This window comes from Mustelus asterias, chromosome 28 (genome assembly GCF_964213995.1).
Source record: "Mustelus asterias chromosome 28, sMusAst1.hap1.1, whole genome shotgun sequence".
Classification (NCBI taxonomy): Eukaryota; Metazoa; Chordata; class Chondrichthyes; order Carcharhiniformes; family Triakidae; genus Mustelus; species Mustelus asterias.
This window is the reverse complement of record NC_135828.1, coordinates 18,917,125-18,935,342: the sequence shown is the minus strand read 5'-3', so window position 1 is coordinate 18,935,342 and position 18,218 is coordinate 18,917,125. Positions and strand designations below refer to the sequence as shown.

The 18,218-nt window shown below is 46.3% G+C and overlaps 1 protein-coding gene across 2 annotated transcripts in view; it reads right to left on the bottom strand.

Moving 5' to 3' along the window:
* Nucleotides 1-232: 232 nt before the first annotated feature.
* Nucleotides 233-18,218, bottom strand: part of vstm4a (V-set and transmembrane domain containing 4a) — a 67,871-nt gene continuing 49,885 nt past the window's right edge. For both annotated transcript variants that reach the window (XM_078199317.1, XM_078199316.1), the window contains 2 exons: nucleotides 13,000-13,064; nucleotides 233-2,571 (listed from right to left, as the gene is read on the bottom strand). In XM_078199317.1, the coding sequence (XP_078055443.1) occupies nucleotides 2,422-2,571; nucleotides 13,000-13,064 (215 nt within the window). In that variant the 3' untranslated portion in view covers nucleotides 233-2,421. The remainder of the gene's footprint in view (nucleotides 2,572-12,999; nucleotides 13,065-18,218) is intronic.

Here is an 18,218-nt window from a genome sequence, read left to right as displayed (position 1 = left end):
GCGAGGACAAGGCCTGCACTGGTGAGTGGGCCACCACGTCACCGGGGGGAGTGGGGGGGGGGGGATAGGGCATGACATCAAGGGGCTCCCCAGAAAAAGAGCCCCCAAAAGTGTAAGTCCGCCTCTGACCGACGCCATGGTACCCGGGCAGGATGAGGAAGACGTCATATGGAGATCATAGCGATCTACAAATCGCAGGATGGTGTTGCTTTTGCAAGTTGATGCGAATGTTCAGCTTTTGGCAAGTTTGGTTTAATGACAGCTGAAACGTAACCACTGTAACCAATATCACTTTGAATCATTCAGCAACACATTTCCTCGTTAGTATAGTGGTTAGTATCCCCGCCTATCACACGGGAGACCAAGGTTCAATTCCCCGACCGGGAGCTGCCAAGTTCCTTGACAGCGTGGCGGCAGCATCTGCTTGTGGGCGGCACGGTGTCACAGTGGTTAGCGCTGCTGCCTCACACTCCAAGGTACCTGGGTTCGATTCCCAGCTTGGGTCACTGTCTGTGCGGAGTCTGCACATTCTCCCCGTGTCTGCGTGGGTTTCCTCCGGGTGCTCCGGTTTCCTCCCACAGACTGAAAGATGTGTGGGTTAGGTTGATTAGCCATGCTAAATTGCCCATAGTATCCCAGGATGTGTACATTTAGAGGGATTAGCGGGGTAAATGTGTGGGGTCGTGGGGATAGGGCCTGGGGTGGGATTGTGGTTGGTGCAGACTCGATGGGCCGAATGGCCTATGGTGGTCTGTGGTGTGTTACTGAGCCTGCATAGGAGCTACTCACCCCCTGATCTCCTAGAGCCTATCCACCATCTACAAGGCACAAGCCAGGAGTGTGATGGAATATTCCCCACTTGCCTGGATGGGTGCAGCTCCAACAACACTCAAGAAGCTCAACACCATCCAGGAGAAAGCAGCCCGCTTGATTGGCACCACATCCACAAACATCTACTCACTCCATTATTAACGCACAGTAACAGCACCATCTACAAGATGCACTGCAGGAACTCACCTAGGATCCTTAGGCAGCGCCTCCCAAACCCACAACCACTTCTATCTAGAAGGACAAGAGCAGCAGATACCTGGTAACCTGCAAGTTCCCCTCCAAGCCACACATTGTCCTCTATGGCCATTCCTTCAGTGTCACTGGGTCAAAGTGCTGGAATGCCCTTCCTAACAGTGATGGAATGGTATTGGCTCCATTCACAGGTCCAGGCTAATGCCCCGGGGACATGTGTTCGAATCCCACTACAGCAGCTGGTGGGATTTAAAGTAAATGAACAAATCTGGAATATAAAACTCGTCTCAGTGACCATGGCAACAATAATTGATTGTTGTAAAAACCCATCTGGGTCACTGATGTCCCTTAGGGAAGGAAATCTGCCGTCTTTACCTGGTCTGGCCTACATGCGATGCTTGACTCTTAGCTGCCCTCTGAAATGGCCTAGCAATCCACTCAGTTGACGGGCAGTTGGGATTCACAATAAATGCTGGCCTTGCCAGCGATGCGCACATCCCATGACAGAACAAAAAGATGGACTACAGTGGTTCAAGAAGGTGGCTCACTACCACCTTCTCAAGGGTATTCAAGGATGGGCAATAAATGCTGGCCTTGCCAGCAATGCCTACATCCCATGGAAGAATAGAAAAGAAAAATAGCCTTCCATTTATCCACCCAACTCATCCCCCACCTACACACATATAGAGTGTCATTATATAGTAAAACATCATAGGAACATTATCAAGCAAAATTTAAGACAGATATGTATAGAGACACGCGCACACACTTGCATTCATGCTCGCTTGCCTATTTGTTCACCCACTCGAACTCGCACTCTGAAACAGAAAATAATTAATTTTTCCTCACAAAAGACCAATAATTCAAACCTTATTATAAGTATCCAGCCATTAAATTATTTCACCCGCTCTCACAAATGCGCATGCATCCTGATTTCTCTTCCCTAGGGCTTTCAGTGACGTGGGAAGATGTCCTAGGCCCCAGGCCTTAATTTGCCTAAAATTGATCTTAGCGTAACCGGGTGCTAGAAGACACAGTTTGATGGAGAAAGCTCGAGAGCTGAGCACCCATCCCCTATCTGGGGGCAGCGATGGAGAAAATTCCCCAGTGTGGACAGGCTGAGTCTCTCCGCTTGCGTAGTGTGGGAGTTTGGACTGATGTTGCTTGAGAGTGTGGATAAGATCATCCAATCGCCTTTACCACCGCGGTCTCCGGCTGCCCGCGCCGTACAGGTTTACGAACAAGTCCTTCAACAGGCCTGGGGAAAATCACAGCGAGGCCTCATCGGTCTCGCTGAAGCCACACAAATATGCACATTGCTTAATGTGCTCCATCCCTCATTAAGTCGGGTTCTGTCAGTGTTAAGTGTGCGTTTCCTGAAGCTCTTCCAGTTGGCGTTCATTGACCTTGGTTTGTGGAGAACAGGATCTTGGCATAGACCGTAGTGGGAGCCTGGGAGCTCGGAGTTGTGGGATTGCTTGGAGCACTTGGCTGTGTTGGCACAAGTTCCAGCTCAGCATACGTCAGACTGTCTTCCACAATTCTAGGCTGAGAGAGAGAGAGAGAGAGAGACATCATTACTAAAGACCTAAAACAATTTTTTAAAAAGAGGCTTCAATCGTTGACAAATAAGCCGGGGGCGACAAACATTTAGCGAGCTGTTACAATCTGGAATGCACTGCCTGGAAGCAGATTCAGTCACAACTTTCAAAGGGTAACTGCTCATACTCTCCCCAATTTATACAGATGCACCAGAGAAAGCATTCTTTCTGGATGTATCACAGCTTGGTATGGGCTCCTGCTCTGCCCAAGACCGCAAAAAGCTATAAAGGGTCGTGAATGAAGCCCAGTCCATCACGCAAACCAGCCTCTCATCCATTGACTCCATCTATACTTCCTGCTGCCTTGGAAAAGCAGCCAGCATAATTAAGGACCCCACGCACCCCGGGTATTCTCTCTTCCACCGGGAAAAAGGTACAAAAGTTTGAGATAACGTACCAACCGACTCAAGAGCAGCTTCTTCCCTGCTGCCATCAGACTTCTGAATTGTCCTATCGTATATTAAGCTGATCTTTCTCCACACCCTAGCTATGACTGTAACACTGCATTCTGCACCCTCTCCTTTCCTTCTCTATGAACGGTATGCTTTGTCTGTATAGCGCGCAAGAAACAATACTTTTCACTGTATCCCAATACATGTGACAATAATAAATCAAATCAAACGTTAATAAGACGGTAAATCATAGAACCATAGAGTCCCTACAGTGCAGAAAAAGGCCACTCGGCCCATCGAGTCTGCCTGGAAGCAGACAACGATCCCACCCAGGGAGAACGTGCAAATTCCACACAGACAGTGACCCGAGGCCGGAATTGAACCCGGGACCTTGGCACTGCGAGGCAGCAGCACTAACCACTGTGCCACCCACTTACAGAAGCCTTGCCTTTAGCAGTAGAGGCACAGGCTACGGACGTTATGCTAAACATTTCTAAGTTCTCAGTTTAGCCTCAGCTGGAGTATTATCTTCAGTCCGAAGCACTTCATTTTAGGGAGGATGTCAAGGCCCTCGAGAGTGTGCCTACGAAGGACGAAGGACTTCAGGTTGTGAGAGCGCCTAGAAAAGCTGTGGCCAGAGCGGGGAAGCTTAATCGATGTGTTCAAAATGATGGCAAGTTTTGAGAGAGTAGGTGGGAGAAAAAAATGTTTCCTCTGGAGAGAGAGGAAGGGAGTGGGAGTTAGTTTGCTAGCTCTTTCAAAGAGCTAGCACAGGAATGATGGGCCCATTGGCCTCCTTCTGTGCTGGAAGATCTGAAGCTGGTAACAATTATTGGTAAACATTCAGCACTCTTATGGCCAATATTTTAAAGTGCATTTAGATAGCTGGGAATTGTGTTAAATTCACACATACACAAGACCATAAGATATCGGAGCAGAAATAGGCCATTCGGCCCATTGCATCTGCTCTGCTATTCGATCAGGGCTGTTAAGCTTCTCAACCCCGTTCTCTCGCCTTTTCCCTGTAACCTTTGGTCCCCTTACCAATCAAGAACCTATCAATCTCTGTCTTAAATACACTCAATGACCTGGCCTCCTCAGTGGCAATGAATTCCACAGATTCACCACTCTCTGGCTGAAGAAATTCCTCCTCGTCTCGGTTCTAAAGGGTTGTCCCTTTACTCTGAGGCTGTGCCCTCGGATCCCAGTCTCTCCCACTAATGGAAACATCTTCCCCACGTCCACTCTATCCAGGCCTTTAAGTATTCAATGAGATTGGAATATGCCAATGGTACAAGTGGACGTTTTGCACACAGTGGCTGAACTAGAAAGATGTACATCTCTGAGCCACCAGAAGAACTAGCTTCGATCTCTGGTCTGAACAGAGTTTGCCGATCTCAGCCAGAGCATTGGTAGAGCCACAATTTGGCCTCAGCATTCCTGGGATACAGAGGGGAATAAATGTTATGTCACCACAGTCCCAGGGGCTGCTTCCCGCTTTGAGGGGGGAGAGAGCTGACTGGTGGTGATTTAACCTGAGGATCACCACACCTCAGGCGAGGGGCAAGGTTGAGAAGGCGGGGCCTTCATGAATAACCTCAGCCGGTGCAGGAATCGAACCCACGCTGTTGGCGTCGCTCTGCATCATGAACCAGCGACCTGAGCTAAACTGACACCAATAATCAGCTAGGGTTCCTGCTCCCTGACACTCCCCAGTGACTTTTACCTTGAGCGCATGGGGTAGATTTTGATTCAAAGACACTAGACATTAAGGTCGGACAGCTGATATATTTCCACTGTTGCACAAGATAAAAATCTGTCATCAGGTGAAACTGTGATGCCTGCACAGTCAAATAGCCCATGGGTACTAATTGTCAAAGTGTCTGCTCTGAAACCATGCACATGGACCAACATGCACAGAGAAATGTCGACAAATAGTATTTGAAATTGCACCTGGGAAGAAGGTTCACCAGATGTAATATTTCCTTTCAACTCACATACTTCTCATCACAATAAAAAAGCCCTATCTCAGCGCAAACGATCCTAATAATACGTTGTGAAGACCCGGAGATGATTTAAGTAATTAGAGTGTTTGTTAATGACATGCTTTGTTAGCAGTTCCAATCCCATTGCAAGTCTAACAGATTAAACAACCAGCCAAGGCAAGATTGTGGGATCAATGGGGTTACCATTGACTAGAAACTGAACTAGACTCACCATATAAATACCATGGCTACCAGAGCATTTAAGGGGATTGGAATACTGCAAGTAACTCACCTCCTAGCTCCCCAAAGTCTGTCCACCATCTACAAGGCACAAGTCAGGGGTGTGATGGAATAGTCGACACTTGTCCGGGTGGGTGCAGCTCCAACAACACTCGAGGGGTGTGACACCATCCAGGACAAAGCAGCCCCACTTGATTGGCATCTCCCTAAAGAACTTAGGTGAATTCCTGCAGTGCATCTTGCAGATGGTACACACTGCTGTCACTGCGCCTCAATGGTGGGGGAAGTGAATGTTTGTGGAAGGGATAGCAAGCAAGCAGGTTGCTTCGTCCCTGGGTGGTGTCCAGCTTCTTCAGTGTTGTTGGTGCCCTCTCTAACAGCACGATGGGCGTGCCTACACCACATGGACTGCAATGGTTCAAGGCGGTGGCTTGGCACCACCTTCTCAAGGCAATTAGGGGTGGGCAATAAATGTTGACCTAGCTAGAGGATGTTTTACAACCTTAGAAAGCATCATGTAAGTCCAGGTTGTTGCTTTTCTTCACTCTGAACCCAGACTTGACATTATGTTTCTTTCCAGTTTAGGCCTATATTCTCTGGAATGAGAGGAGATTAAATTGAGGTACACAAGATGATAAAAGGTATGGATAAAGCCGACGTGGAGCGGATGCTTCCTCTTGTGGAGCATTCTAGGACGAGAGGTCATAGTCTGAGGATAAAGGCTAGCAAATTTAAAACAGAGTTGAGGAGAAACTACTTCTCCCAAAGGGTTGTGAATCTGTGGAATTTGCTACCCCAAAGTGCGGTGGATGCTGGGACAGTGAGTAAATTAAGGAGGAGTTAGACAGATTTTTAATTGGTGATGGGTTGAAAGGTTATGGGGAGAAGGCAGGAAAATGGGTAAGGGGAGCATATCAGCCATGGCAGAGCAGACTCGATGGGCCGAATGGCCTAATTCTGCTCCTATATCTTATGAGCTGATGAAAAATGAGTGTGGCAATTTGGTTTAATGATCTCAGTGTTCTATCACAGGGTAGAGAATGTCAAGCCAAAAGAAAGCAAAAGGTACCATCAGAATGATTTGGGTACAGCTGTGTGTTTGGGTGAGTGGGAAAATATACTGAAGCATTTTAACTTTAATTTTTTTTTAATAAATGCCATCCACGCTTTTGAGTCGACTGTGATAATTAAAAAGCAATGCTCGGAAAATATGACCTGGATTCTTTTCAATCCCCACCTACCCAAAGCAACTGAAATTAATATCTGAAAATTCCACGATGGACCACAAATGCTCTTTAAACTAAATACTGCGGGATGCGGGAAAACAACTAAAAACACAAAGTATTGGAAATACTTGGCAGATCCGGCAGGGATTAGTGTGGGACATTTGTTGTTTGTAATATACATAAATGATCTGGAGGAAGAATTAGGTGGTCTGATCTGCGGATGACTCAAAAATTGGCGGAGTTGCAGATAGTGACAAGGAATTTGAAAGGATGCAGCAGGATATAGGAGGTGGCCATTTAGCCTGTTCCCCAATTCAGTCAGATCATAGCTGCTCGGACGCCATCTTTGCTCCATAAACCTTAACGCCCCGTGGTTAGCAAAACCTAACAATCTCAGATTTCAAATTAAAAATTGATCTTGCATCATTTGCCATTTGGGGAATCGGATAGAACTTAACTCATCATCTCACAATCGCTGGTTAATCACGATCCCATTGCGTCCATAATTATTGTGCTTAGAATCCTGGATTAGTCCCATAACGGGCACTGCAAGAAATCATACAATCCCTAAAATGCCGGAGGAGGCCATTAGGCCCATCGAGACTGCACCAACAACAATCCTACCCAGATCCTATCCCATAACCTCATGTATTTACCCTCGCTAGTCCCCCCTGATACTAAGGGGCAATTTAGCAATGGCCAATCAATCTAACCCATCTTTGGCATGTGGGAGGAAACTGGAGCACCCGGAGGAAACCCACGCAGACACAGGGAGAATGTCCAAACTCCACACAGACGGTGACCCAAGGCCAGGAATCAAACCCAGATCCCTGGTGCTGTGAGACAGTAGTGCTAACCACTGTGCCACCGTGCCGCCCTATATTGAGGAGCGCAAACTGACCTGTGACTAGTAGAACTGAAGAATGCATGGTTCTGTTTTTATTGATCCCAAGGTTTTAGTTAAACTTGTAGTCTGACTTTAATCACTATTTCCCTCCATGCAAACACTATAGTTAAGAAAGCCCGCCAACACCTCTACTTTCTCAGAAGACTATGGAAATTTGGCATGTTCGCTACGGCTCTCGCCAACGCCTACAGATGCACCATAGGAAGCATTCTTTCTGGTTGTATCACAGCTTGCTATGGCTCCTGCTCTGTCCAAGACTGCAAAAAACTACAAAGTGAAGGAAAGGAGAGGGTGCAGAATGTAATGTTTCATTCATAGCTCTACTTCCTCAGAAGACTAAGGAAATTTGGCAGGTCTGCCAAGACTCTCACCAATCTTTACAGATGCACCATAGAAAGCATTCTTTCCCAGTTGTATCACAGCTTGGTATGGCTCCTGCTCTGTCCAAAACCACAAGGAACCAAAAAAGGTCGTGAACAAAGCCCAGTCCATCACTCAAACCAGCCTCCCATTCACTGACTCTGTCTACACTTCCTGCTGCCTTGGAAAAACAGCCAACATAATTAAGGACCCTATGCACCCCGGATATTCTCTCTTCCACCTTCTTCCTTTAGGAAAAAGATATAAAAATCTGAGATCACGACTCAAGAACAGCTTCTTCCCTGCTGCCATCAGACTACCTCGTATTAAGTTGATCTTTCTCTACAATCTAGCTATGACTGTAACACTACATTCTGCACTCTCTCCTTTCCTTCTCTATGAACGGTATGCTTTGTCTTTATATTGCGCAAGAAACAATATTTTTTGCTGTATACTAATACATGTGACAATAATCAAATCAAATCAAACCTCCATTTCTGATCTTCGGTCCCACTCATAGCTGCTCGACAAGATAGATGCATCTCGGAGTAGTCTTGATCAATTACTCAAGGGGCAGGCTCACCCCAAGACCGGAAAATCCCGCCCAAGGTCAATGGACCTTTGCATGGCGTGCGCCCCCCCCTGCCCTCTACGATTCCTGTGGCGGGCGGGATGGGCAGATTCCGCCCAAGAGGTCAGTATCCTGGATCACACCAGGCGTAAGTACAGGCTCGCCACATCTCGGTAAAGGTTAGAAGTGACTGAGAACCATTGCGTGCCAAAGCAATGAGGTGTGTGTCGGTTATAGAGTCGTAGAGGTTTACAGCATGGAAACAGGACCTTCGGCCCCAACTTGTCCATGCTGCCCTTTATGTTTTAACCACTGAGTTAGTCCCAATTGCCCGCGTTTGTATCAGGGTCTGACACATAAAGGATTAACGTGGGACGGAGTATAGTACCGCCCACACAGTGATATAAGAGAACATATGACCTATACTTAAGGGGGCAGTGTAGCGTTGGACAGAGCTGTGTGTCGAAGCAAGCATGGAGACAGGTTTTAATTTGGACTTACACTGTACCTGTGTATATTGTTTCTCGTAGCTGATAAATATTTACCGTTGAACTGTCTGAAATAGGCCTACGGGACTATGCCCAACACCATTGGCTAGTCCTGTACAAAGTGGTAGCATCCAACTCAGTTAAAATACGCCATTAAAAATGTCAATGGAAACCCTCACTCAAATCCTATTCACTTCGACAGAGTCCAAGATCTCACTCCTTGATATCTTTCACTAACGGAGCTATATTGGAGCAATCTAACTTCAAGGTGTGGAAAGCTGCAGATGACAAGGGAAATATAATCCTTTATGCTGGTATCAATCCTTCCAAACATCTCTTTCCTTTGTTTGAAGTTTATTTGTCAGTGTCACAAGTAGGCTTACATTAACACTGCAATGAAGTTACTGTGAAAATCCCCTAGTCGCCACACGCCGGCGATTGTTCGGGTACACTGAGGGAGAATTTACCATAGCCAATGCGCTTAGCCAGCACGTCTTTCGGACTGTGGGAGGAAATCGGAGCACCCGGAGGAAACCCACGCAGACACGGGGAGAATGTGCAGACTCCACACAGACACCCGAGCCGGGAATCGAACCCGGGTCCCTGGCGCTGTGAGGCAGCAGTGCTAACCACTGTGCCACCGTTCTGCCCCTGGGGCTACGGCGATAAGGCCTTTTGTCGGCGCAGGCCTGATGGGGCCAAATGGCCTTCTTCTGCACTGTAGGGATTCGAAATTGTCCCTTAGTGTCAGGGGGATTAGCAGGGTAAATACATGGGGTTATGGCGATAGGGCCTGTTGTTGGTGCAGGCTCGATCGGCTGAATGGCCTCCTTCTGCGCTGTAGGGATTTTATAAATAGGTTCTCGCATTTTCCCTGATACTGAACATCGGAGAAGCAGCAGTTGTGATACATTGGCCATTTTGTGCTGGCGATGTGATCCAAGTTAAACATGCTTCTTCACCCGCTATGCCGAATATGTGTGCTCAATCCTGCTCTCACTTAATTACTGTTTATTTTATTCTGATTCCACCACGCTAAGTTTTTTCTTTCTGGACCTATGCTGCAGCTCTTAAAATAGTCCCAGTAAACCCCAACTCATGCAAATTTTAGCACATCAAGGTATGAAATCACATTCTCACGGTGTAGATTGAATTATCATAAAATTGCATTGTGTTCTATTGCAGATTATCTATTTATTCCTTATTTTATTATGAGTGGATATGAAAAACAATTCTGCGTTCCAGAATATAGGTCACCCCTGCGTGTGTGGTTGATATGTGGTTTTCATACATTTTTATGATGGCCTGATCGTAACTATAATTCAATAGAGCCAAAGAACGCTAAATAAATAATTGGATCTTGGAAAGCAATAACGACACAATAAAATTAGCAAGCTTATGATGAGTAAATTGTACACGGAGCGGTAGCAGCCCGGATTCTGTGTCTACCCACTGCTTGCTTCAACAATCTAAATATCTAAAAAATATATATACTGCGTAGAGAGTGGCAGATATTGACAGAACAAAATGCACACAATAATTCAAATACAAGCAAAAGAGATCAGGATGAAATGCAAGCAACCCACGGGGCTGCCAACTCTGGGGGCTGCCTTGCTTCCTGCTCTCAACTGCCTCTTTCCAATCAACCAGCACGCATAGAATCCCCACAGTGCAGAAGGAGGCCGTTCGGCCCATCGAGCCTACACCGACAGCAATCCCCCCCCCGCCACAGGCCCTATCCCCGTAACCTCACATATTTATCCTGCTAATCTCCCTGACACTAAGGGGCAATTTACCATGGCCAATCCATGTAACCTACATGTCTTTGGACACCAAGGGGCAATTTAGCATGGCCAATTCACCTAGTCTACACATCTTTGGACACTAAGGAGAAATGTAGCATGGCCAATCCACCTAACCTGCATTTCTTTGGACACTAAGGGGCAATTTATCATGGCCAATCCACCTAACCTGCACATCTTTGGACACTCAGGGACAATTTAGCATGGCTAGTCTACCTAACCTACACATCTTAGGACACTAAGGAGCAATTTAGCATGGCCAATCCACCTAACCTGCACATCTTTGGACGCTAGGAAGCAATTTAGCATGGCCAATCCACCTAACCTACACATCTTAGGACACTAAGGGGCAATTTAGCATGGCCAATTCAACTAACCTGCACATCTTTGGACTGTGGGAGGAAACCGGAGCACCCAGAGGAAACCCACGCAGACAGGGGAGAATGTGTAAACTCCACACAAACACTCCCCCCCCCCACCACCTGGCCACCCCCTCCCCTCCCTCACTATCTCTAATATTCTAATAACTAATAAAAGGGGTGGCACAGTGGTTAGCACTGCTGCCTCACGGCGCCAGGGACCCAGATTCGATTCCTAGCTTGGGTCACTGTCTGTGCAGAGTCTGCACGTTCTTCCTGTGTCTGCGTGGGTTTCCTCCGGGTGCTCCGGTTTCCTCCCACAGTCTGAAAGACGTGCGGGTTAGGTGCATTGGCCGTGCTAAATTCTCCCTCAGCGTATGCGAGCAGGCTTTGGAGCATGGCGACTGGGGGATTTTCACAGTAACTTCATTGCAGTGTTAATGTAAGCCTACTTGTGACTAATAAACTTTACTTTTCAGATGTTGCCAAAGGAAATGAATAAAAAAGCATCACTTTTTTTTTACATATTCCCCCTCGGGTTTTTTCATTGCCGTGTCCCAGGGATTAATCTCAAATTCCAAATGTCCTCAGTCGGTGTATCAGCAAGTGCATGTTTTAGCAATTACCTTGTTAAGCTAATTGCTTTATTAAGGCAGGTAATGGCTATTGGCTCAATTCCCAAATGCGTATAAACGGACACAGCTGGAACTGTTGGAGTAGAGTTAACCATAAAGGGGTTTGTATCTCTACTGAACTGGGTGTAGAATAAACTTGCTGAAGGTAAAAGACAAGCCACTTTTTATCCCCCCACCATATACAGCTATGGAATTTAACAGGCTTCAGTAAATTTCTTCTATCTGATCCAGTGAGCCAGCGTTATAGATACTTGCTGAAATTTCACTGCAATATTTTAGCTTTAAAAAGATTTGGAAGAAACTGTTACCCTCATATTTATATTTTCTGGCTCTATCAACCAAGGAACAAAGAGCTGCACAGTACAGGAACAGGCCCTTCGGCCCTCCAAACCTGCACTGATCATGATGCCTGCCTAAACTAAAACTGGATGCACTTACGGAGTCTGTATCCTTCTGTCCCCATCCTATTCATGTATTCATCTAGTTGCCCCTGCGCAACGTACCTGCGCCCACCGCCTCCCCGGGCAGCGCGTTCCAGACATTCACCACCCTCTGTGTAAAAAAACTTGCCTCGCACATCTCCTCTAAACTTTTCCCCACGCACCTTCAACCTATGTCCCCGCGTACTTGACTATTCTACCCTAGGAAAGAGCATCTGACTATCCACTCTGTCCATGCCACTCAATCTTGTGAACCTCTATCAGGTCAACCCTCAATCTCCGTCGCTCCCAGTGAGAACATACCAAGTTTCTCCAACCTCTCCTCCAGCCAAATATGAATTAAAGACTTCTGATTCTAATAAGACAAAGTTGCGTATCCACCCCACCGAGTCTTGTTCAGGACCCTACATGCCTCAACAAGACAACCCCTCAATCCTCCAAAAGACAGAGGCCCAACTAGTCCAATTTGTTTCCTGGTTAGATAACCCCTCAAGGCAGTGTGGCCTTCAGCTTTGTAGCATAAAATTTATCATGAATAGAGACAAAGTAAAAAAGGGTTTTTGGGTTAATAAGACATTCATGTTGAACTAACACTGCACTCATCTCAGGAATGACTTGGAGGTCTTGGACAATCGAGGGCTGATGTAAAGAGGGTCTTGTAAAGAGTGCAGATTAGGACTGAAATGTTGCAATATGCCTTTAAGGGAGAGCAGCACACCGTCACTTTAAGGGAAGTGTGTCACGTGCTCCAGACCCAAGTGAGGCTGGATCATATGAAACACTTCCCTTAAAGTGACCATGTGCTGCTACTCCTTAAAGGTACATTACCACACTAGGTATGGCTGCCTTTGCGGGGAGAAGAATCAGCCCACTCTCCAACAATGAACTCTCAACCCCAGCCCTCTTAAGTTTATCAAGATCACCTTTAAAACACGGCCAAAATAGTAAGAAACATCCACTGAAAGCTCACCAGAATGGACTTTGCATCCGGTTTCCTCAAGAACTTTTTCTTATTCGATGCGACTCTTCGCGGGACTGAAATAGAGGAGAGAAGCATGTTTTGTTAGTGTGGTCATCTGGAATTGTCTGAGCAGGCCATGATGAATGTCTAGATCATAATGGACTATCCCTCTCTCAAGCACATAGCTCAGTCCGGCATTCCAATTCACGGAACAGAACAGCTCGTAGTCTGGCTGGTTTGCAATTCCTCTTAATAACTAGGCCTCACTCCTGGCTTCTGCAGCCTGGTTCCTATGTACCGAGCTGTTTACCCTGTTTGGAAGATATTGTAGACGTAAATTATAGGGTGCGGGGATATAATGATTGGGAAAGAGTGGACCAAAATACAGAAAGGAAATGAAATGGTAAACGTAAAAGGAGAGATTTTACTTTTAATTTCAGAAAGGTTACATCGACTAACTTGTCACACCCTGCCTGAAGGCCACACTGCCTTGAGGGGTTATCTAACCAGGAAACAAATTGGACCAGTTGGGCCTCTGTCTTTTGGAGGATTGAGGGGTTGTCTTGTTGAGGCATGTGGGGTCCTGAACAAGACTTGGTAAGGTGGATGTGGAGGGGATGTCGTGGGAGGGATGGGAATGAGGGGACACAATTTGAGAGTTGGGGGGGGAGTGGATTTGATTTGATTTATTATTGTCACATGTATTAATATACATTGAAAAGTATTGTTCCTTGCATGCTATACAGACAAAGCATACCGTTCATAGAGAAGGAAAGGAGAGGGTGCAGAATGTAGTGTTACAGTCATAGCTCTACTTTTCTACTTTGTACCGTGTGACAAGTTAGTCGATGTAATCTTTCTGAATTTAAAAGTGAAATCTCTTCCCTTACATTTGACATTTCATTTCCTCTCTGTATTTTGGTTCACTCGTTCCCAATCATTATAACCCCGCGCCCTATAATTTACATCTGCAACATCTTCTAATCAGGGTGAGCAGCTCAGGACATGAGAACCAGGAGGCGAAGGAAATTTGGCATGTCCGCTACGACTCTCACCATCTTTTACAGATGCACCATAGAACGCATTCTTTCTGGTTGTATCACAGCTTGGTATGGCTCCTGCTCTGCCCAAGACCGCAAGGAACTACAAAGGGTCGTGAACGAAGCCCAGTCCATCACTCAAACCAGCCTCCCATCCATTGACTCTGTCTACACTACCCGCTGCCTCAGCAAAGCAGCCAGCATAATTAAGGACCCCACACACCCTGGACATTCTCTCTTCCACCTTCTTCCGTTGGGAAAAAGATACAAAAGTCTGAGGTCACGTACCAACCGACTCAAGAACAGCTTCTTCCCTGCTGCTGTCAGACTTTTGAATGGATCTACCTTATATTAAGGTGATCTCTCTCTACACCCTAGCTATGACTGTAACACTACATTCTGCACCCTCTCCTTTCCTTCTCTATGAACAGTATGCTTTGTCCGTATAGCGTGCAAGAAATAATAATTTTCATTATATACTAATACATACGACAGCAATTATTAAATCAAATCAAATCGCTAGCGTGTAGAGAAAGATCAGCTTAATATGACGTAGGCCCATTCAAAAGTCTGCCGGGTCCGAAGGATTGCCAAATCTGTAAGAGATTGAATGAAAGCATTGCTACAGAGATTAAAAGAGTTAGAGTTTTAAAAGCATAGACGAGGGTAAAAGATAGAATTAGAGGCTATGCTGGGCACAGCTTGCAAGAAGTCGTCAAGCTCCGGCGCCACCTTGGATCTCTCCTTCGGGATGGAGGTGGGAGGAATTTTTTCCCTCGTTGGGTCTTGAGTCTCTGGAACTCTCTTCCCCCAAGAGGTGGAGGCAAGGTCACTGAATGTTTTTTAGTAAGAAGTTTCACAACACCAGGTTAAAGTTCAACAGGTTTATTTGGAATCACGAGCTTTCGGAGCACTGTTCCTTCATCAGATGAGTCCTCACTCACCCGATGAAGGAGCAGCGCTCCGAAAGCTTGTGATTCCAAATAAACCTGTTGGACTATAACCTGGTCTTGCGAGACTTCTTACTGTGTCTGCCCCAGTCCAACGCCGGAATGCTTTTAAGACAGAGGGTAATAGAATCTTGGCTAACAAGGGAGCCAAACGTTATTGGGGGGTAGGTAGGAATGTGGGGTTGAGGTCACGATAAGATGAGCCATGATCTTAGCGAATGGCACAGCAGGCTCGAGGGGCTGAATGGCCTACTCCTCTTCCTAATTCATATGTTTAACTAAATCAATGGATATCAAAGCTTCTACCTCTAAAAGAGGGGATCTTGCAAGATTGACTCAATGTGAGATTTGGAGACACTGAGGAGTGGTTGTGTCAAAGTCAGGATGGAGGTAAATGAGGTGGGTTGGGGAGGGGGATGTCACAGCAGTGATGGGCAGAAGGGCCCAGAAGGGGTCACCCTCGGGCTGGCGCGTTGCCCATAAGATTGGGACAGGTTGGGGCAGGTGGAAGGGTGGCCAGAAGGGTTCCTCCACCGACGGGTTTTCGGAATGGGGCCCTGTAAAATTCTTCCCACCTTCTTTGATCTATTAAATACCTCCAGCATGTTCTGAGACGTTTAAAGCAAAATTAATTACTCGAAAGTCCTTTGGCAATTGACAAATTTTCAAAAGGAGTCTTTTAATAGGCGTTAGGTCCCTACTTTAAACATTTTAGACGTGTGACTGGATTGCCTGAAACGTGACTGAATAAATTGGTATAAATTGCACCTATTTTATGCCTGAAGTAAACTGGATCAAGTGCGCACCAATTTCTACTGTGCCCATACAGCAGTGAATTGAACAATATTACATTGATACTGATTGACACAAAACAAAATGTCCGTGAAACATAATCCATCATTTCCAGGATATATGTTAAAAATTCATTGTTGTGCTGATGAGAATAACAAAGTGTTTAATAATGGATGCATTATTGAGGAAATTACTCAAAACCTATAGACTATGCATGACAGTGATCGAAATACTGGGATGATTTGGACCAATGGACTAATTGATGAGTGATTGAATTGCTGTTTATTGTTGTCCCAATGCCATTATTTCTTTTGTTCATTCGTGGGTCAAGGGCGTCGCTGGCTGGCCAGCATTTGTTGCCCATCCTTAGTTGCTCTTGATTTGATTTATTATTGTCACATGTATTGACATACAGTGAAAAGTATTGTTTCTTGCGCGCTATACAGACAAAGCATACCGTTCATAGAGAAGGAAAGGAGAGAGTGCAGAATGTAGTGTCACAGCTAGGGTGTAGAGAAAAATAACTTGATATGGATCATTCAAATGTCTGATGATAGCAGGGAAGAAGATGTTCTTGAGACTTGAGAAAGTGGTGATGAGCTGCCTTCCTGAAACGCTGCAGTCATAGAGTAGAAAAAAAAATCATAGAATCTCTACAGTGCGGAAGGAGGCCATTCGGCCCATCGAGTCTACACCGACCACAATCCCACCCAGGCCCCATTCCCGTAGCCCCACACATTTACCCTGCTAATCCCCCTGACACTGGAGTCAATTTAGCATGGCCAATCAACCTATCCCGCACATCTTTGTGGGAGGAAACCAGAGCACCCGGAGGAAAGCCGCGCAGACACAGGGAGAAAGTGCAAACTCCACACAGATGGTGTGGAGGCCGGAATTGAGTTCGGGTCCCTGGCGCTGTGAGGCGGCAGTGTTAATCACTGGGCCACCGTGCCGCCCAGTCCACGTGCTGTGAGTTGACCCACAATGCTGTTAGGGAGGGAATCCCAGGATTTTGACTCGACCATTTCAGAGGAGAGTTGAGAGCCAACCACATTGCTGTGGCTCTGGAGTCACATGTAGGCCAGAGCAGGTAAGGATGGCAGATTTCCTTCCCTAAAGGACGCTAGTGAACCAGATGGGTTTTTCCGACAATTGGCAATGGTTTCATGGGCAACTAGGGATGGGTAATAATTGCTGGCCAGCCAGCAGTGCCCATGTTTTATAACTGAATAAAATAAAGGCAGATGGTGGAATTTGAATTCAGTCAAACAAAATCTGGAATTAAAAGTCTGATGATGACCATAAAACCATTGTTGATCATCACAAAAACTAATTTGGTTCACTAATGTCCTTTAGGGAAGGGAATCTGCCATCCTTATCCAGTCTGATCTACACATGACTCTAGACCCCACAGCAATGTGGGTAACTCTTAATTTCCCCTCTGAAATGGCCTAGCAAGTCACTGAATTCAAAGATAATTAGGGATGGGCAATAATATGAATCATTTTATATATTCCATATTTTAACCCTGGGTTCATGCAGAGTTAGGTCATGGGCAGGATTCAGTGGTTAGCACTACTGCCTCACAGCGTCAGGAACCCGGGCTCAATTCCGGCCTTGGGTCACTGTCTGTACGGAGTCTGCACGTTCTCCCTGTATCTGCGTGAGTTTCTTTTGGTTTTCTCCCACAGTCCAAAGATGTGCAGGTTAGGATTGGCCATTGCTAAATTGCCCCTTTAGTGTCAGGAGGATTAACAGGGTAAATACATGGGGTTACGGGGTTAGGATGGGATTGTTGTCAGTGCAGGTTCGATGGGCCGAATGATCTCCTCTGCACTGTCGGGATTCTATGATTCTATTGTTCGCCCAACCCCCGCCGCCAGCGAGTACAGAGAATTTGGCGCTCAGTCAAACATCCATTCACTGCAGCGGGTCTGGAGAATCCCAGCCATGGACGAGGTTGGAGGATTCTGGTTGCATTTGTCTCGGTTGGCACCAGGGCCACATATCACAAAATCTGCTACCTATTGACTAGTATTGGAAAGGCAGAGTGAGCCAATGTTAGTTGGTTATTGATGCCATTCCAGTGTGTGCGGCTTGCTCAAAGGTCAATGGGGCAGGATAGATAAGGGACTAGGTGGAGTCACAGTGGACCAACATTGGCTGTTCAAAGTATCGGGGAGGCTATCAGGGCCTACTGGCCTATACTGGCACGTGTTGCAGCTACAGTCACAGGCAGGTGCGAGCTCAAAGGTAGGAATTGCAGCGTTGCTATTGGAGATGCGCGGTTAGCTTTGCAAAAATGACATTGCGTTGGATGCTTCACTTGCCCTGCAGCAAAGCCCACAACAGATAAAGCCAAATCATTTTGTAAGGCCTGTTGTTTGGTGCTGCTCGGGGGCGGGATGGCGCCCGCTCAGTGCATGCACACTTCTGTTGTGTATCG